Source organism: Xyrauchen texanus, chromosome 22, assembly GCF_025860055.1.
Source record: "Xyrauchen texanus isolate HMW12.3.18 chromosome 22, RBS_HiC_50CHRs, whole genome shotgun sequence".
In the NCBI taxonomy this organism is placed as follows: domain Eukaryota; kingdom Metazoa; phylum Chordata; class Actinopteri; order Cypriniformes; family Catostomidae; genus Xyrauchen; species Xyrauchen texanus.
Window position 1 is genome coordinate 2,685,549 of NC_068297.1, and position 21,627 is coordinate 2,707,175.

Consider the following 21,627-nt stretch of genomic DNA (forward strand, 5'->3'; position numbering starts at 1 on the left):
CTAACAGATCACCATGGCAACCACTCACAACAACCTGTTATAGCTGACGTGTGTGTGTGTGTGTGTGTATATATGTGTGTGTGTGTATATTTGTGTGTGTGTGTGTGTGTGTGTGTGTGTGTGTATATTTGTATTGCTTCAACTTTGGGCTCTTTTATGTTCAAGGGGTTGATTTTTATTAAAAACAAACCGATTTCAACTTTTTCTTTTTGTTATATGTTATTAAAATAAAATGTTAAAATGTTTTACCTGGCCTTGATCATATTTTATAAAAAAATGTTTAAATGCCTTTTATGTAGATTTTACAGTTTTTAACCTTAAAAATGTAAATTATAAAAATCCAGTATACAAATTAAACTATGAAAATCTGAACAAACTGTGAAATAAACAAAATACATTTGAACATTCATTGTGTGAAATTTATGACAATTTTTCGCACAATTGTGGCGTAATTTTTGTGTTGTTGCCCCGAATAAAGTGTTTTTTTTTTGTTGTTGTTTTTTCAGTTCGTGTACTTGTTAACCAAGTGGTCAAAAGTGTCAGTGAAGAGAAAAATGATGAGCGATGCAGGAAATAGAAAGGTGCATTCTGCATTCTTCCGTTTCCTTTTCCCATCTCTATGCGAGTAGGTTTCCCAGTTAAAGATGTTTTATACAAATGCTGGAAGAATGAAATATGTGCCGTTTCCAGCAGGACACAAGCGCATTCCTCATTTCACATAACGTCCCATAAATCAAACGCCCAATCGCTGCAATCACGGCCCTTTTCCTGTTCGGAAAGAGAGACACTGAGCTTTTGATGGGAGCCAGCGTTCCCAAAGATTAAAAATGACTGGAACCAATTTTACAGCATCTGCTGTCTCTGTGACAACACAGTCCCAACACAGAGCGGTTTAACAGACCCAAAGCGGTTCTGAATAGAGCAAATATTCATGGCACGAGAAAAATGCTTTGACAAAATAGTTGAATATAATTACGACACATCAGCCAGTGTTTAATACATGAAAGATGCGGCTCGTCAAGACTGCTCCAAATACCAGCAATCAATTATCAATTATCCCAATATACTGAAATACAACTCTAATGGGACCATTTGGCAATAACGTTGATAAAGAGGGAATTGCACATTATCTGATACACTGTTAAGATGTTTTCAGGCATGTATTGGTACGTGTTGAGCTTTAGCTTCTGTTCCAATACATAGTGTGCTGCCTATATAGGCTGCTTCTGAAGGCATCATATGTGCGATGCAAAGGCCATTATAAAATGTAGGCAGCATGCCTTTAAAGAGACTTTCTTTGGGCCAAGTTCTAAGGCAGCATAGCGTGCATCCAACATAGTTTCATGACAACTTGTAATCATTTGTATGAGACGGCAAATTCGTATGATACCGGAGGATTTACGAAAAGGTGACTTTTTTCCCCATACAGACCAGCCAATCAACATCCAGAATTTCAAATCAATACAAATGACTGTATGTCAGTAATCAATACGCTTCCTTCATCTCATCGATGCTCTTTTATTATGACTTGTCATGAGACCGGGTTGGATGTAAATGCTTTGTGGATAACGCAATCCCAAAATGCATTGCATTCAAGACGGTGCACGACGGGAGAGAAATGCTGAATTTAAATATGCTTATAATTCTTTCAGTGCAAAGTATTGATTGGTAAAGTATTGATGATAATATCCATCCATCTTCAACCGCTTATCCGAAGTCGGGTCGAGGGGGCAGCTGCTCCAGCAGGGTGCCCCAAGCTTCCCTATCCCGAGCCACATTAACCAGCTCTGACTGGGGGACCCCGAGGCGTTCCCAGGCCAATGTGGAGATGTAATCTCTCCACCTAATCCTGGGTCTTCCCCGAGGCCTCCTCCCCGCTGGACGTGCCTGAAACCCCTCCCTAGGGAGGCGGCCAGGGGGCATCCTTACCAGATGCCCAAACCACCTCAACTGACTCCTTTCGACGCAAAGGAGCAGCGGCTCTACTCCGAGCTCCTCACGGATGACTGAGCTCCTCACCCTATCTCTAAGGGAGAAGCCCGCCACCCTTCTGAGGAAGCCCATTTCGGCCGCTTGTACTCGCGACCTAGTTCTTTCGGTCATGACCCCGCCTTCATGACCATAGGTGAGGGTAGGAAAGAAAATTGACCGGTAGATCGAGAGCTTTGCCTTTCGGCTCAGCTCTCTTTTCGTGACAACGGTGCGATAGAGCGAGTGCAATACTGCCCCCGCTGCCCCGATTCTCCGGCCAACCTCCCGCTCCATTGTCCCCTCACTCGAGAACAAGACCCCGAGGTACTTGAACTCCTTCACTTGGGGCAATACCTCCTTCCCTACCTGGTGATAATAATTAAAAAATAAATTGTTTATCCGATATTTGTGTGTGATATGTATTTTAATGCTAATTAGAATATCACATCATTAGCTTAGCAACTTACTAAAACCAAACTATATTGAACTCAATTTTTTTAGTAACTTTTCCATTAAATAAAATGTCTTTTTTTTTTTTTTACTTACTTATAATTCTTCTTATTATTAGTATTTTTTTTTTCAGGATAACCCAGAGCAATTTTCCCCCACAAATTAAAAATAACATTTTCAAATCAGCAAAAACAAACAAACAAACACATAAATAAATAATAAATAGGTTGGTTTGAAGGGCGGGTCAGTAGGTAACCTGGAATAATTGTTTTTAACTAATTAAAAATAAATTATTATTTCAAATAAGCAAAAACAAAACACTATTAAAAAGAAAAAAAAAATATAAAAAGTAAATAAATAAATATTTAGGTAGGTAGTAACCTGTAACTATTTTTATTTCTTCAAATTAAAAATAAATGAGATTTTCAAATCAGAAAATCTTTTAAGAAAATGTTAAGTAAGAAGAACAAACAAATAAACAAACAAATAAATAAATAAATAAATAAATAGGTAGGTAGGTTAGTAGGTAGGTATCCCAAAACTGTTTTTCCCCCCACAAATAAAAATGTAATTTGATTTTACATCAGCAAAAAACAAACAAAACAAACACATAAATAAATAAATAGGAAGGTAACCTGTAACTATTTTTATTTCTTCAAATGAAAAATTAATTATATTTTAAAATAAGCAAAAACAAAAAACTGTTAAAATAAAAATTCTAATTAAATAAATAAATAGGTAGGTAAACTGTAACTATTTTTATTTCCTCAAATTAAAAATAAATTCAATTTTCTAATCAGAAAAAATAAATAAAGAAAAAGTCAAGAAAGAAGAACAAACAAATAAACAAATACATAAATAAATAGGTAGGTAACCCGTTTTAAATCAGCTAAAAGAAAATAAATGTTAATTAAATAAACAAATGTTATATGGGTTACTGAGATCAATTATTAAAGCTATGAGGTCTAAGACATGATTTTCTGAGTTTTATGTCTCTCAGCTGAGGTCTTTACACATGAGCATAATGGGATTAAACGTGATTAAATCTACCTGGAGTTTAAAAGCAGCCACACAGACTTTGCCGACTCTTATTTACAGCTGTTTATTTTCACAGTTCAGCTGTGACATTTTCATTCTGTCGTGTCTGTCAGCTCTCATTAGCGTGCGGCCGCTGGCGTCTGAGAGTGACTCGCTGTAAACCGATCACTCTCTGCGTCTAACTTCATACCACAGACCCGCAAATGAACAAAGATCCTCAGATGAGTGTCTGTTATCATACGCTGCAGCTGAATACTTTGCTTATGTGCACACAAATACATACAGCGAGACCGTGAGAGCTCAGATTACATATAGTTTACATAACACTCATGTTCCCCTTCAAATGGTGTGGCACAGTCACATGTGTGGAACTGCAACTAGTTGTTCTGTCTTTGGGGACGACAACATTGATTGGCAGGGCCATTTCTGAGCATGCAAGGGCGCTAAGCGACATCCTAACAGGAGGCCCCACTTGTCTAACTACAATTCTCTCCTTGTTGTAGTAACATTTTCCCTTCCCTCTCGGGCCACAAGGGGGCCCCCTATAACTGGCCTATATACTTTATTTAATAAATCTAATAACTTTTTTCCTTTCTGTCTGACTTTTCACAATCCAATCTATTCCAGATTGATAAATTGAAGCCCCGACCTATTATTATTATTATTTCATGTTAAATATCCTCTTTTGCATGGAAATGTGAAAGTAAACACATTATTGATGTACGGATATATAATGGGCAGCCCCACCGAGAACGAAACACATTATAGCGACCACAAGGAGGTTACCCCATGTGACTCAAACCTCCCTAGCAACCAGGCCAATTTGGTTGCTTAGGAGACCTGGCTGGAGTCACTCAGCATGCCCTGGATTTGAACTAGCAACTCCAGCGGTCTTTACCACTGAGCTACCCAGGGCCCCGGTAGTCAGTGATTTCATTGCCGTCAGAATCCGAAATGTTAGTGTTTTTCTCCCACGTCCGACGAGAAAAATCCCGGCCAAAATACCTACTGCTTTTTGACAAACACCAAGGTTGTGCGGTCATTTAATTACCATCCGAATCCACATACAAAAGCCATTTTGGAAATCCTTTTTGACCACTGCTACATTTACATTTATGCATTTGGCAGATGCTTTTATCCAAAGCGACTTACAGTGCACTTATTACAGGGACAATCCCCCCGGAGCAACCTGGAGTTAAGTGTCTTACTCAAGGACACAATGGTGGTGACTGTGGGCATCGAACCAGCAACCTTCTGATTACCAGTTATGTGCTTTGTGTTTTATCACAGAGGAGCCACGAAAATGTACTTTTACAGACGTCACCCTGAGAAACAATTGCCATCCGAATAGGGCTCAGGATACATTTTGCAGTTGAATTAAAATAATATTATATATTAAATATATATAAATTAAGTTTCTTGCTCCAATTAGTTCAATTCAGCTCTTGCTCTAATTAAACAAAGCTGTTGTAATTTTGTGTTCATTGCTTTTATTTAACAGCAAAATCTCAAACTTTATTTGCCTGTCTGTCTGTCTGTCTCTCTTTCAGTCTGTCTGTCTGTCAGTCTCCCAGTCAGTCTGTCTCTCTGTCTGTCAGTCAGTCTGTCTGTCTCCCTGTCTGTCAGTCAGTCTCTCTCTCTGTCAGTCTGTCTGTCTTGCTCTAATTAAACAAAGCTGCTGTAATTTTGTGTTCATTGTATTTATTTAACAGCAAAATCTCAAACTTTATTTGACCTGTTGATGTTAGAAAGCCGGTTTAAATGTAATATGTCTGGCAGAAATCCAGAATAATAAGTAGTTGTTTAACATGCGCTACATTGCAAATACACAATAACAGCAGAGAGCAGCGGCATGCACTACTGAGCTCAAATAAAGGGTATTACTTCATTTTACTTGCGGTTGTTAACCATAAACGTTTCAGGGTTTTGGATATAAAAGGAAATGCTTTACTTGTTGCCACTTGAATTGTTGAAAGGTTTACACAAGAAACGTAATTTAGGAAACGGTGGAACGTGATGCGAAGCAGGTGCTGATGATTTCATATTGGTATATGGTAAATTATCTGCACTTATATAGCGCCTTTATTAACCTTAGAGGTTACCAAAGCGCTTTATACTGTGACTCAATCACCCATTCACACACACACTCATACACCAATGACAGCAGAGCTGCATGCAAGGTGCTAGCCTGCCATTGGGAGCAACTTGGGGTTCAGTGTCATGCCCAAGGACATTTCGGCATGTGGAGTCATGTGGGCCGGGAATTGAACCACCAACCCTGTGATTAATGGCCGACCCGCTCTACCACCTGAACCACTGCTGCCCCATATTAATAAACAAGCAGTTTTTGTCATGGAAGGCACGTAACATGCTGATTAATAAAGCTAAATTTAAAGGGAAAAAGATGTTAGTTGTGGCAAGGAGGGGGGCCGGGCCGGGCCTGGCCGTGGTGACGCACGCCCGGCCCCTAATCAGACTAATCAATCCGATGAGAGGGATAAAGGCTGCCTGAGGTGGCAGTTCAGGAGAGAGAGAGCTACAGGCAGCTGCCCTGTATGTGTTTATGTTTTTTGTTAAATTAAATATTTCTTTGATGCTATGTCCTGTTCTTGCCTCCTCTGTCTGTCAGTCAGACTGACTGACAGAGACAGGCAGACTGCCTGACTGACAGACAGATACTGACAGACTGACAGAGACAGACAGACAGACAGACAGTCTGACTGACAGAGGAGGCAAGAACAGGACATAGCATCAATATAAATGCATTAATATAAATGATTAGTTAGCCTGGCTACTAGAGTTCCCTGCTTATGATGAGATCGTTCCCATTATTTCATAGTCAGCCCATTTATACTTAACTTAAGCGAATGGAATTTTTAATATGTACATTTTTTGTTTATTGTTATAAGATTCTCATTTTAGGCAAATATAAAAATGGTCCATTCAGACATTTATGTTTTCTCAATTTTCTCTCAGGTGTTACCCCTAAACCCTATATGTTCTCAGCCAAAAGTACTTCTATGTCCCATTCATATGTATCTGAATGTAAAAATAATGAAAAATGAACATTCAGAATGTTTAAAAATACTTGTTAACAAAAACTGGACTGCTGTCACCCAGCTTGAGAACAAATGTTGATCTTATCTTGTCATCTTAATATCAAGTGCCCTCGAATAATGAACTCTAGGAAATATATTTGCCAAAAAATATCCCTCACGCCCCACTACTTTGGCTTTGTCTCTGGGCCAGTGTCCTCATCTCTGCTTCGAAGGGACTATTTTGACTGTTTAACTTTTACAAAGTACTATTGCTGCCAACACGCACACAAAACATCATTTCAAAGCCATACTGACTACTGACACCATGAAAGCTATTATTTTCCAGACCTTTGCTGGGAAGGAAATGTAGAGACCGGACCTCTTGAAACTTTAATTGAACCCCCCTGCTTTAGTTGATTTTGTGTTTTGACCATTTGTGAACTGTGTTAAACTCTGTCACGTTTACAATGCATTGTGGGCGTGACCTTTTTGCCATGTCATCACCATTCATATCTATACAACCAATGTGTATATGATTAAATGAATACTAGATCTCAAAATTGTTTACAAGAGCACAACGTTCTTCAAAGTTCTAGCTGTCTGTCAGACTGTCTTTCTGGCTGTTGGTCTCTCTGTCAGTCAGTCAGTCAGTCTGTCAGTCTCTCTGTCAGTCAGTCAGTCAGTCAGTCTGTCAGTCTCTCTCTCTGTTTGTCTGTCTGTCTCTCTGTCAGTCAGTCAGTCAGTCTGTCAGTCTCTCTCTCTGTTTGTCTGTCTGTCTCTCTGTCAGTCAGTCAGTCAGTCTGTCAGTCTCTCTCTCTGTTTGTCTGTCTGTCTCTCTGTCAGTCAGTCAGTCAGTCTGTCAGTCTCTCTCTCTGTTTGTCTGTCTGTCTCTCTGTCAGTCAGTCAGTCAGTCAGTCTGTCAGTCTCTCTCTCTGTTTGTCTGTCTGTCTCTCTGTCAGTCAGTCAGTCAGTCAGTCTGTCAGTCTCTCTCTCTGTTTGTCTGTCTGTCTCTCTGTCAGTCAGTCAGTCAGTCAGTCAGTCTCTCTCTCTGTTTGTCTGTCTGTCTCTCTGTCAGTCAGTCAGTCAGTCTGTCAGTCTCTCTCTCTGTTTGTCTGTCTGTCTCTCTGTCAGTCAGTCAGTCAGTCAGTCTGTCAGTCTCTCTCTCTGTTTGTCTGTCTATCTCTCTGTCAGTCAGTCAGTCAGTCTGTCAGTCTCTCTCTCTGTTTGTCTGTCTGTCAAGCTGTCTGTCAGTCTGTCTCGCTGTCTGTCAGTCAGTCTCTCTCTCTGTTTGTCAGTCTGTCAAGCTGTCTGTCAGTCAGTCTCTCTGTCTGTCTGTCTCTTTGTCAGTCAGTCAGTCAGTCAGTCTGTTATGTCATCACCATTCATATCTATACAACCAATGTATTTATGATTAAATGAATACTAGAGCACAAAATTGTTTACAAGAGCACAACGTTCTTCAAAGTTCTAGCTTCTAAATTTTGCTCTCAAGGTGCACCAGATTGATACATTTAACTTTAATATTTACAAAATGTTCTTATGGGTGAGCATGCCCCCAGACCCCCCTAGAGGGTCCGAGGTCCACCCGCCACAAGCTCACAAACTCCTGTGGGAAACACTGTCTTAACAAGTTTTACCATGAAAATAACATGGTATATATCATAGTATACAGTACCTACCATGGTGTCTAATTCCATCATCACCATGGTACTGCCACAGTAATCTTTTTTTTTGGGGGGGGGGGGCTGTAATGCACCAAAAACTACCATGTTAATACCATGGCATTCATTGAAATACCTTGAAGTATGGCACATGAAAATGGTAATTATTCATTACCAAGGGACATCTCAACGTTTCATTCTTTAGAGATGGTTAAATGAAATATTAAGTGCTATAAAACACTTTATTGCATATCCTAAAGATGTGTTTACAGAACATCAGGAAACAGATCTACAACAAAACTATCAAAAAGATCCAAAAGAGGTGAAATTATTTATGAAATGTTAGACGACAGTAAATAATACATAAAAAAAATAAACATATGCATAACATAAACTGGTATTACTGGAATATACTGAACATCAACCAAACGCTGTCATCCAGGATTTCCTGTCTAAACCTGTAAACACAAAGACACCGAGAGAAACACGGCATCCTCAGACAGATGAGCGAAGACGGGCAGGAGACCCTCGTCGACAGAAAGCCCATCCCCGTCAGATCCCTCCGTTCACCTCAGCAGGCCAGGAAAGTCATGCCGTTCCTGCGGTAGGCACTCTGTCGGGGAACAGCAGAGGAGAAAAGGAGATCTGTTATGAATCGACTTTCACAGAGGCTGAAGGCCGTCTCTTGTTTTCCGGTTTCAGACGACACGGTCAGGAATGTGACGCTTTTTTCTTTCAAGTTTAATCGAAGTATTTCTGGATTTGTGGGTTACGACACACCATCCTCTATTAGAAACACAGTTACACAACAAGTGTGGTTAACAAAAGGTTTATGAATCTATTCAGGGGAAATGCTGATTTGATGAATGCCTAATAATGTATCGTTTGTATGTTTTCTGAAATATTAGAATATTATGGGTCAATGACCTGTTACTGATTCAGTTGTGGCATAATGTTGATTACCACAAAAAATTATTTTGACTCGTCCCTCCTTTAAAAAAAAAAAAGCAGAAATGGAGGTTCCAGTGAGGCACTTACAATGGAAGTCAATGGGGCCAAATTTTGGAGGGTTTAAAGGCAGAAATGTGAAGCTCATGATTTTATAAAAGCACTTACATTAAATCTTCTGTTAAAACTTGTGTATTATATGAGCTGTAAATTTGTTTAAATTTTGTGACTCTACCCTCCCTAGCAACCGGGACAATTTGGTTGCTTAGGAGACCTGGCTGGAGTCACTCAGCACGCCCTGGGATTCAAACTCACGACTCCAGATGTGGACTTAATCATTTAATAAAATGATCATTGTTGACCTCTTTATTTGTGATTGACCCATCTTAGAAAACGTACATTGAAGGCGACATTCACAGTCAGTGGAGACATCAACTGCACGAGTTAACATAAACATTTAGTTTGATTTTAAAGGGGGGTCATACAAACATAATTACAATTACTGAAGGCCAAGTCTCTGGATAACGTCTTTCAGCCAATAGATTTTCTTCTGAATGAAACCATCACTGCTCTCAGGTAACCACAATGTCAGAAGCTGAAAAGGCAGTGACAGTCAAGAGTAACATATTAAAATAACAAGTATCTGCAATGTCTTTATAAACAAACACAGCAAAGTCTTCTGACCGACAGCTACAGTTGCACTTTTGCACCATTAATTATGCTTATTTAATCACAGAGAGGACAAAAAGGAAATTAATTGCCAAGATTGTACCATTGCAATACATCCTGCAGCATTTGAGTCAAGTTTGAGGGTTCGGTCGCTGTTTCACATGATTGAGATGGAAGAGGTGTGAGGTGTGAGCTCACACAGTCCACAGCCACTCGGGTGCTGGATTATTACATACACCATTTCACTTCCTCGTCATAAATGTAATTGACAACTGAAAGCAGATGTGTACTTGCTGGCAGTGTAGTTACAATAATGTTGTGCATTCATATTATGCTGTCTTCTCTTGGTTTTTCTGGTATTTTAATGGCATGCAAGTGAAATGTTTTGCCAGGTAAAAAGACTATAAAAACTAGATACAGGCCTATAAACATGAACTGGCAGCAAAAGTGAAGAGACAAGGTAAAACATGATTGCCTTCAGTTCACATCGGGAAACCTGGAACTCATAAAGCGAGATTCGTGCATATCAATGCTCAAAAGTCGTCTCTTGATTTGCTTGCGACTTCTGTTTCTTGTGGGTCAAATTATAGGATCAGCGCACTACAAAGCAGATTTCTAATCAGGGAACAAACGAACATATGATCCTACAGATCCTACACTGTACGACTTCTGTCTGACATCTGCTGGATGTGTATTTGTAGATACAAGCTTAATTAATTAGCAGTGTTTGCTAAGGCAAGAGTTACTATTTCTATTGATCATATTTAGAGTTATGGATTAGAACAAGTCATCTAGCGCATCAAGTCTATTGCATTTATTTATTTAAACGTTAAGCTTAACCGATTGAGCAAACGTTGCACTCATGAATGGTGCACTCATGGGGTTGGGTGGAAAAGAAAGGAGAAATTTTGAAGAATGTACTGTTCGCTCTTTTCCAGGCCATTACGATAAATGGGGACTGGAGCTTTCACGCTTCAAAAAGTGCATAAAATTAGTCAGTATGACTTGTGCACTATATTTCAAGTCTTCCAATGTCACATTTTGGGTGTAATCTGATTACAAAGTGATATCCAATTACATTTAAAGTGGAAAAAGTAGTGTTAATTGCTTTTAAGTACATTACTTGGGTTACAAATGTAAAAAATAATATTTCTTATATAGAAAAAATTCTGTTTGCTTTTCTGCAACAACAAGAAAGTATCAGAAAGTAACTTAAGGAAATTAGTAATGTGATTACTTTTAGGATGATGTAATCAGAAAAGTAATCTAATTACAGTTTTTAGAGATGCAAAAATGTATGACTTTCAAATTCCTTAAAAGGGAATTTTTGCCCGCTGGAATTAATTTTCAGGGGTATTTATAATTTATAAATGTTTTTACCTTTTGAGGGCAAAACCATCTAGAACACACAGTTTATTATCCAGTTTATTACCCTTTAATTAAACAATAAATGAAACTATTAATTCTGCAAAGTATAAAATCAAAACAACATCAAACACAAACTTAAAAAAATTGGAATGTCATTTTGAATTTGTGTTTCACATCTAAACTTTCATATTCCATTACAGCATTTTTAGTACATTCACACATTTCCATATTTAAATGTAAATATATAAATATATAATTTAGTCCAGGAAGTTCTCTCTGTATGAGGGTCACTTCTTTTGCTCTAGTACACAAATTGATCTGATTAGCATAGTGCTAGCATCAAGAGAGCTTGATTTCTAAAAGTCCACAGGGCCAGAAGTGCCCACAGTTGAAGAAACTTACAATGTTTGCTTTCAATTACATTAACAGCACCATCTGAGAATATAAATTCAAGGAGAACTCATTCGGAGAACTTCTACCTTCTGTTTGCGACCTCTGCTTCTGCTCGATCATTCATAAATCTCCATTCTGCAGTTAAATAGTGCTAAGTAAGACCTCCACTCCCCCTTAAACAAACACTGCGTGGAGGTCTTCAGGTTCAGACGGCCCGGCTCATCCAGGCACACCTCTGGCCTTGGCAGTGGGTGGCAGGCCGCGACGGCGCTCCGCAGCCCTGCAGGGGGAAACTGTGTCGACGGGGTCCAAGACAAACTACAGAAAAAAGAATCTGCAACATGGGCAGAGGAAGCATCTGCATGGAGAGCGGCTCTCTGATGAAATACCGCCTGCTGACAGGACAAGACGGAAGAGGTCATGCGGTTTCAGAGTCTCCCGTACAGAAGCGGCGCTGTAAAAACGCGTTCCAGTAGCACAGTAACTGACCCTTACTGATTTTATTGCCCGTATATATTACAAGCTCGGGCTCAAATCCACACCGTATGGATAAGAAATCAGGGAACGGTGGATACGGAAGTACGCCAGGGGTCTGGAAGTCTTTATTGGACACAAGCTCGTCTGTCCTGCACTTCACTAGAGTGAATGGTCACCATATGTTTGCACTTATTTGTGCAAGCTGTTGAATTTGCATTGGTAGCATGATGTGAATTAATGATTTTTCTCATGGTCTGAGTATATATATATATATATCTGTGTATATATTAGGGCTGTTTATTTAAAACGTTCATTCAGTATGATTAGTTATACAAACAAATAACTCGTTAAAAATATGAACGCAATTAATCATACCCCCGGACTGTAATAATTATATTATTATTCCTAACATTTGAGCAATTCAAGCATGAAGTAACATTTGTTTTCAGCAGGGGGCAGTAAGGGAGTCTCCAGCTGTATAGGAAACGTGCAGCTGCACTGAGAGCAAACCAAACTCAGGCTTGCTTGATACTAGCAACAGCGCAAGATGAAAATGTGTTCTTGCATTCAAACATAGCAGGAAGGACCAAAATACAGAATGCGGGGATCTCGATACGTTCAACTATGTTTAACTTGAAACCATGGCTGAGTTAGAAATTGCATACTTTCCATACTACTCCTACTACATATACCATTTCTGTCTAAGGCAGAATTAGCAAGAGTAGTATGTAGGATACAAATCCGAACTTGTGCTAGTGACCTAAAAATGCAGTGCTTTGTTGCCAATCAAAGTGAGATGCTCCAAAAGTGCCCGTCTGACATGTGTACATTAACGCGTCAATATAAAAGTGCCTATAATAAATCTATCTTAGACAGATTAAAGAATTGTAAATTGTCAAATTAATTGCTGTAATTAAAGGCCAATGATAGTTAATGTTCACCAATAATGTAATGCCTTTAAATTATTTTTATTATACTTATTATATATTATTAAAAAAAAATTGTTAAATTATTGCAATTAATTATATGAATTAATCTGCATGTCGTAATATATTGATAAAATATCTGTCTGTCTAAACAACCATCCATCCATCCATCCCACCCACCATCCATCCATCCATCCATCCATCCATCCATCCCACCCACCATCCATCCATCCATCCATCCATCCACCACCCACCATCCATCCATCCATCCATCCATCCACCCACCATCCATCCATCCATCCATCCATCCAACCCACCCACCCTCCATCCATCCATCCATCCCACCACCCACCCACCATCCATCCATCCATCCATCCATCCATCCATCCATCCATCCCTCCATCCCACCATCCATCCATCCATCCATCCAGCCAGCCATCCCACCCACCATCCATCCATCCCACCCACCATCCATCCATCCAGCCATCCATCCATCCAGCCATCCATCCAGCCAGCCATCCATCCAGCCATCCATCCATCCATCCATCCATCCATCCATCCATCCATCCATCCATCCATCCATCCATCCATCCAAACAACCAACCCAACCCAACCTCCCACCATCCATCCATCCATCCAACCAACCATCCATCCATCCATCCCATCCATCCCACCCACCCACACATCCATCCATCCATCCACCCACCCATCCATCCATCCATCCATCCATCCATCCATCCATCCATCCATCCATCCATCCATCCATCCCACCCACCATCCATCCATCCATCCATCCATCCATACATCCAGCCATCCATCCATCCCACCCATCCATCCAATATACAATACAAAAATCCATCCATCCATCCCACCCACCCAACCATCCATCTATCCAGCCATCCATCCATCCATCCATCCATCCAACAATCCATCTAAAGCACATTGGTCTAATCTAGCTACTGTACTACAAGTCAAAATTTTCACGTTAATTATTCAAACACTGGTGTGTCAATTACTTTTTAAATAATTTTTATCAAAATATATATATATATATTTTCACATTTTAGAATAATTCTAAGTCATCAAAATTATGAAATAAACAAAAACAGTAAAATACAGTAATTATTTAGAGACAAAAAATATTAAATAAGTATACAGTATATTTATATATACAACTCAAAGAGATTCTGTCATAATTGATATCTCACCCTCATGTCTTTCAAAACCCATATGAATGAAATTAAACAGTTATAGGGGTCAGTCAAGCTCCAATAAAAGCTCCATAAAAGCAAAACAAAGGCAGTCCATGAGAGTTGTGCTCTTTCAAGCTGTGATTTTTGGTGAATGATGAGTTACATTTCAGTCTGTTCCTCACACAAAGCTATTGTATGGCTTCAGAAGTCTTCACATACAGAAAATTAGTCTTTTGAATTATTTTTTCTCCCCTTTTTCTCCCAATTTATAATGCCCAATTCCCAATGTGCTTTTTAAGTCCTCGTGGTGGCGTAGTGACTCGCCTCAATCTGGGTGACGGAGGACGAATCCCAGTTGCCTCCACGTCTGAGACTGTCAATCCGCGCATCTTATCACGTTATGCTTCAAGTGCGTTGCCGCGGAAACATAGCACGTGTGGAGGCTTCACGCCACCCACCACGGCATCCACGCTCAAATCACCACGTGCCACAACGAGAACAAACAACATTATAGCGACCACAAGGAGGTTACCCATGTGAATCTACCCTCCCTAGCAACCGGGCCAATTTGGTTGCTAAGAGACCTGGCTGAACTCGAACTAGTGAACTCCAGGGGTGGTAGCCAGCGTCTTCACCCAGCTAGACTACTATTTGTTATATGTTATTTGTTAGTCTGACATGCAATATACAATTCAAAAATCAATAGAGTTATGATTATAAGAGGAACATATCTCTAGTATTAAAAGGGGATAAAAGTTTAACTTGTAAAATACATCTTTGGCCGTTTTGGCAGCCGAGCTGAAAGTGAGGTCTCTTTGCTCGCCTTGTTTGAGTGAGGAAAGAAACTGTTTGCACTTTCTCTTTTCTAGCCCGTTAAGTTGCATCACTGCCAGGACCGCGCTGAATAAAGATGGTGACCCCTAGTGAGAAGAGTTTTATCTTTGATCAGAGCCGTCCTGTCCTCTTGTTGGTCGTTGAGTCTCAGGCGGCCGTGTAAACACGAGAGACGAACTGTCTCCACTCTGCCGAGAGATGACATTACAATTATCGGTCTAGCGCTGGAGGGGAACTCGCATATGTAACTCGTTAGCAAGAATATCATCCTGTCTTCTCCCTATTTTTATGCCCAATAAAAATAGTCGCCATGAGGCATTGTGTATTGCATTTGTAAACAATATACCAAGTGTCACTTTTGTTGAGATTGCGACTGTTCTGCGGGAGAACAATGTCCCAAATTGTCATTGTTTTACGATGCCCGGAAGGTTTGACGAACACAGAAACGTTGTTAGCGACAATAAACAAAACAAAATCCCTTGCACGCTCCATAAAACTGAGTGGTGTGCATATTTCAGCTCTGAACACCTACAATAGTTCAGTTTTTGTCATTTTTACGCAAAGTCTGCAGGCCAAGATACACATCAGACAAAGGGTCAGGATTACATTTAAACACTCTGGCACAAAAAGAACATAAATATCAGTGAAGAAAAACAAAGATCTGTCACAGACTGAGCTTGGGCAGGAACTTTCCCCCAAAGACTGGACGAAAAATAAATAAATGTTTCACTGAAAGGATTTGTTCACGCAAAAAAAATGACAATTCTGTCATCATTTACTCACCCTCGTGTCATTCCAAACCTATATGAGTTGGAACACAAAAGAAGTGTAGAAGGGTGTCAGGTGCTGTTTTTATACAAGAGTGAATCAGGATTGATGTTTTCGAGCTCCAAAATGGACAAAAAGCACCATAAAAAAGTATTTCGATAGATTTGTTGAAATATAAGTCATTATTCACTGAAAATCTCCCCCTCTGTTGTAGCTCTTCAAATCTTTTTCAAAGTAGCTTTGCATATTGAAACTTTGCTCGACACGACCAATTATGACACATGCGACATCCAATGGCGCTTTGCCTCACTGTTGCCAAACATGGTGGACAAGACTTTGAACCGGAGCGCAAATGAGATTTGCGGAAGAGTTAAGGCAACATTTTTAGCAAATAACGACTCGTACAAAGCTAACGTAAAGCTTCAGAAGACTTGACACGTTCCGTATTTTGGTATAAATATCATTTTGGGTGAACTGAACCTTAAAAATGTGAGAATGAAAAGTTTTTAATTTGTTTGTGTGAGAAACAGGCAGAAATTTTAGTCATTATTCATTGAAAATATCTCACTCTGCTGTAGCTCTCAAATCTCGTTTGCACTTCTGCATACTGAAAATTTGCATGACGCGATCAATTACGATACACGTGACAACTGATGGAGCTTGGCATCATTGCAGTCAAACACGGAGAGACAAGTCTTCCAAATAAAAAACATTTATCCCATTTTCTCCCAATTTGGAAGGCCCAATTTCCACTATTTAGCAAGTCCTCGTGGTGGCGGTTACTCACCTCAATCCGGGTGGCGGAGGACCGTCAATACCCGCATCTTATCACGTGACTCGTTGTGCATGACACCGCGGAGACTCACTGCATGTGGAGGCTCATGCTACTCTCAATGATCCATGCACAACTCACCACATGCCCCATTGAGAGCGAGAACCACTAATCACGACCATGAGGAGGTTACCCCATGTGACTCTACCCTCCCTAGCAACCGGGCCAATTTGGTTGCTTAGGAGACCTGGCTGGAGTCACTCAGTACTCCCTGGATTCACACTCACCACTCCAAGGGTGGTAGTCAGCGTCAATACTCGCTGACTAACCAATGCCCCATCATGCAACTTTTCTTAATTGAATACGAGCGCAAATGATACAGCGCTGCGGCCGAAGCAAAGATTTGTTTTGCGAAAAAGGACCCGCAAAGCTCACGCATCAAGCTATCGTCCTGCTTCAGAAGACTTGGAACAGTGCCCTCGGAACAACAAGTGTAAGTGAATAATGAGAATTTTCATTTTTGGGTGAACTGACCCTTAAAAAAATGCACAAATAAAACGTCTGAACGCTAAATAAAGACAAGACAACGAAAAGCGGCATGAGTGTGCATTTCGCTGACTGTAATGAGACGTTGCCATCAGCATAACTCCTGCTCGTGCATATTCATGAGGGCCGTTAGACAGATGTGGACATGTGCACGAGGAATTGTGTGTGCGCTGGCGCCCAACAACTCCGAGAACTTTGGGAGGAGGGAGAGGACAGGGATACACGGAGAGGTCCTGTCTGCCTGGAGCCGACGGAATTGGATCAAGGCTGCGGCACACACAAGATGCCGTGTACGACAGTGGAACTTCCCCAACGAACGACTGCCAGTCTTTCAGTCTGCCTGCAAGTTCAACTATATCGATGTACAGTCATCCCGGGTGAATACCTCCTTCAAACGTCTTCGAACTGAAATCCAGAGGGTTTAGGAAAATAGACAAGGCCAAGTGTGGGTTTTAATGCAATAATGAACTTCAGACTCTCTCTATCTCATTCTCTCTCTCTATCGCTCTCTTTCTTTCTCGCTCGCTCTCTCTTGCTCTCTCTCTCATTCTCTCTCTCTATTGCTCTCTCTTGCTCTCTCTCGCTCTCTCGCTCTCTCTCTCTCGCTCTCTCATTCTCTTTCTCTCTCTCTCGCTCTCTCTTGCTCTCTCATTCTCTTTCTCTCTCTCACTCTCTCTCTCATTCTCTCTCTCTCTCTCACACTCTCTCTCGCTCTCGCTTTCTCTCTCAGAGAGTGGATCCGTGTCTGCAAATTCATTGGGTGCAGGTTCATGGGTGGCGATACAATCATATACAAAATTATTAAATGATGCAATGGAATGCTATTATTGGCAATGACCATTTATTAATATATTTGGTAGGTAGCTGTGTTATAAGCGGGGTAATGCACCCCCCTGTGATGGGGTCTATTGATCTGATTTTATGCAAAGAAAATGACTCCTAGGCGAAGATGCAATTTATACAATTTAATCTCCTACAGTTCACAGCCTCAGCCCATAGCCATATTTGGCCCCTATTTCGGTAAATGCATGGCGATTTAAAGTAAAGCAACACATTTGAGACTTCTGGGCAAAGAATTAGAGCTGTTATTGTGCTGCAGAGCACTGTTATTTGGGGAGTCGAGAAACAGCCAGACCAAGCGCGCTTCAGAGAGGAAGAGCATCCCCAGAACTCCGGTTTAATGGGCCGTACTGTACACCACCTCACTGTGAAGTGGGATTTTGGGGTCAGTGTTTGGAAAAACCCACCGTAAATCAAGAGCATCTGAAAACAGCGAGGAGGGCTTGCAGGCAGCACTCCACTCTCTCAAAGCCTGAAGATGAGACTTTATTCAAAAATAATAGCCAGTCTGTTTACTGCGCCACAAGATGGATTACATGGCACTGAAATAAATACTTCCAGATGGGGCTCAACAGAAATTATACTGAAGAAGGAGGGGAAAAAAAATGGCTCCATAAATCTGGAGTTTTTTTGGCACCAAACTTACAGCTTCATGCTTCTAATGGCATAGTATTTTCATATCAATGCGTCAACAAATAAGGAAAGACTTCAGACCGTCTTTGCCAACATTTTTGGCACACAATTAAAACAAATAAAGTCCTTCGTGTTCAAGGGTCACAATCCAGGAAGTCCAATACTACTGTAGGGTGCCGTTCCTGCCCTGACATGCTTGTTTTAAAGACAAATATCACGCTTTGCTTCAAACGGCGCCAGTACTTTAGCTTGTATTTCTGCACTGGGAGGTTTGAAAATCATTTCGAGAAAATATTGCCTCTTTGGAAGACGTCCCTACATCATTTTCCCATTCCAAATGACCCACATTTGTACGATTCTGCCAGTCTGTTTGCTTGATATCCATGGTGTAAAAACAAGCTATTCAAACCACGGGGAAGAATGTCTCCACTTGTAAATGTGTAATTGTTAGGGAAGGTTTGAATGGTCCTGTAGACACCGAGGAGCACAGGAACTGGCGTCTGATGCCAATACGAGAGACGGAACTGGAATTCCGTGATGATGTAAAACCTGGTCCAATGGGCCGTTTATAGTGCAGCATTTATGAGGCATTGAAAAGGGCACGGTATTGTAGAAACAGTGAGTTCAGTGGATGAAGACGATGGGGCAATAAACAAGAGCAGAGACGCATCACCCCTCCTTTTGTTGTCTTTGGCACAAAGTCTTACGCGAAGTGAGACCAGGGGAAACCGCAAGTAAGGTTCAAAATATTGCTGTCACAGCAAGATCTAAATATGCAAAAGGGCCAACAAAATTTAAACAGATCCACAGAGGATATAGAGTATATGAACATATATTTTGCTTGCTAAAAGGAAACTTTGGCATGTAACTGCTCCTGCACCTTTTGTGCTATTGCTGTGATTAGGCACAGTCATATGGAGGACATAAAACATTTTTAATAAATGGAGGTACGAAGTAACAGCGCTGCTCTTCCGGGTGTGTTGAACGTGCATCAGTTCTCAAATGCCAATGCGATTACATCACATATGCATACCACTGCTGACCTGAATCGATGATTTAGAGTTAAAAAGTACTTCAATGTTGATCTTTTTCACACCAAAAGTGACCGTTTACATTTACATTTTACATTTATGCATTTGGCAGACGCTTTTATCCAAAGCAACGTACAGTGTCCTTATTACAGGGACAATCTCCCCGGAGCAACCTGGAGTTAAGTGCCTTGCTCAAGGACACATTGGTGGTGGCTGGGTTAGAACCTGTGACCTTCTGATTAACAGCCCTGTGCTTTAGCCACTACGCCACCACCACACCGCTTTAGAAGACATTCATTTAACAGCTGGTTTCGTATGGGTGACATTTATGCTGACTGTATTTTAAGTACTGACTGTAAAAAAAGCATTTTAAGGACCTAATAAGCTGAGATAATTTTCTGATTTTCTTCAAATGTGTTCTGGTGAAGAAAGAAAGTCAAACATACCTGGGATATCATACTTAGCAACCACTATGAATACACTATCAACCAGCCAGAACACCCTATCAACAACCTCCCCAAACACTCTAGGAACCACCCAGAAAACTGTAGAAACACATACAAAAAAAAAAACTCCTAGCAACGACTAAGAGTATCATTGCACTAAAAACCACTCAGGACATCATAGCAACCATCTAACAAGACCCTAGTAACTACCAAGTCCACAGTAGCAACAGCCATGCAACCATCCAGAACACCCTAGCAACTGCATTGCAAGCACCCCAAACACCATAGCAACCGCCTAGCAACCAGCCAGAACACCCTAGCAACTGCAACGCAACCACCCCAAACATCCTAGCAGCTGCCTAGCAACAACTCAGAATGCCCCATTGGCAGGATAGCAACCACCCTGAACACCCTAGCAACTGCATAGCAATGACCCTAATCACCCTAGCAACTTCCTAGCACCCACCCACAACAACCTAGCAACTGCATAGAAACCACCCCAAACACCTTAACAATCACCCCAAACACCCTAGCAACCACCTAGCAACCAGTCAGAACACACAAGTAACTGTATAGCATCATGCTAAAACAACTAAGAGCACCTTAGCAACCACATATCAATGCACTAAAACTATACCATTGTAACATTAAACAAGTTACACTAGTAACCACCCAGAACACCCTAGCAACCCCCTAACAACCACTTCGAACACCCTAGAAACTGTATATCAAACCAACTCAGAACATTTTAGCAAACCCATAGACGTTAAACTCTCAGAACACATTAGTAACCATGCAAAACACCTTAGAAACCACCGACCAACCACTCAGAATAACCTAGCAACCACCAAGCAACAACAACAGAACATCCAAGCAACCACTTAGCAACCACCCATAACACCCTAGCAACTGCACTGCATCACTCTTAAAAAAAAACCTCAGAAATATTTAGCAACCACAACTGAACACCCTGGAAACCACTTAGCAACCACTCAAAACACCCTAGCAACTGCAATGCATCACTCAACCTAGCAACCATATATACAGTAAATGCACTATAACCATTTAGTACACCCTAACAACCATGCAGAATACCCTAGAAACAACTCAGAACACCCTAGCAAACACCTAGCAATCTCACATCAATGCCATAAAAACCACTAATGACACCTTAACGACCATCTAACAAGACCCTAGTAACCACAAAACTGGCAGCAACAAACACGTGCACACGCACACACAAATATACCTAATTATATCTGATGAGTAACAGCAGAGTCTGAAATAAAATATAAGTGTATTTCTACTTGACTGGTGACGTGCTGTTCTTGTGAACGGGGGAGGTAATTGTGTTGCCCTGTGCGTGAGTGTAATCTAATGAGCCCTCAATGATTGAAGGTCTTGCGTTACTACCCTCCTAATTTAATTTCAAAGTTAATAATCTCACAATTACTTGATTTCGGTAATTTGAGGCAGATAAATCATCCAACAACAGTCAGTGGCATAGACATTTAAATAACATAATGCTATACATCCACAACTACAAAAAATTTAACATAAAATATTAAAAAAAATGCAGAAATCTGAGTGGAAGAGAACCGTTTCCAGATTGGCTCTGGGAGTGT

At 40.6% G+C, this 21,627-nt stretch overlaps 1 protein-coding gene across 4 annotated transcripts in view; it reads right to left on the reverse strand.

Annotated features, from left to right (window-relative positions):
* Nucleotides 1-8,398: 8,398 nt before the first annotated feature.
* Nucleotides 8,399-21,627, reverse strand: part of LOC127662448 (transcription initiation protein SPT3 homolog) — a 147,300-nt gene continuing 134,071 nt past the window's right edge. For 3 of the 4 annotated variants that reach the window (XM_052153620.1, XM_052153621.1, XM_052153623.1), the window contains 2 exons: nucleotides 9,604-9,701; nucleotides 8,399-8,771 (listed from right to left, as the gene is read on the reverse strand). In XM_052153620.1, coding sequence (XP_052009580.1) covers nucleotides 9,606-9,701 — 96 coding nt within the window. In that variant the 3' untranslated portion in view covers nucleotides 8,399-8,771; nucleotides 9,604-9,605. The remainder of the gene's footprint in view (nucleotides 8,772-9,603; nucleotides 9,702-21,627) is intronic. The other variant, XM_052153622.1, reaches the window with a different exon arrangement.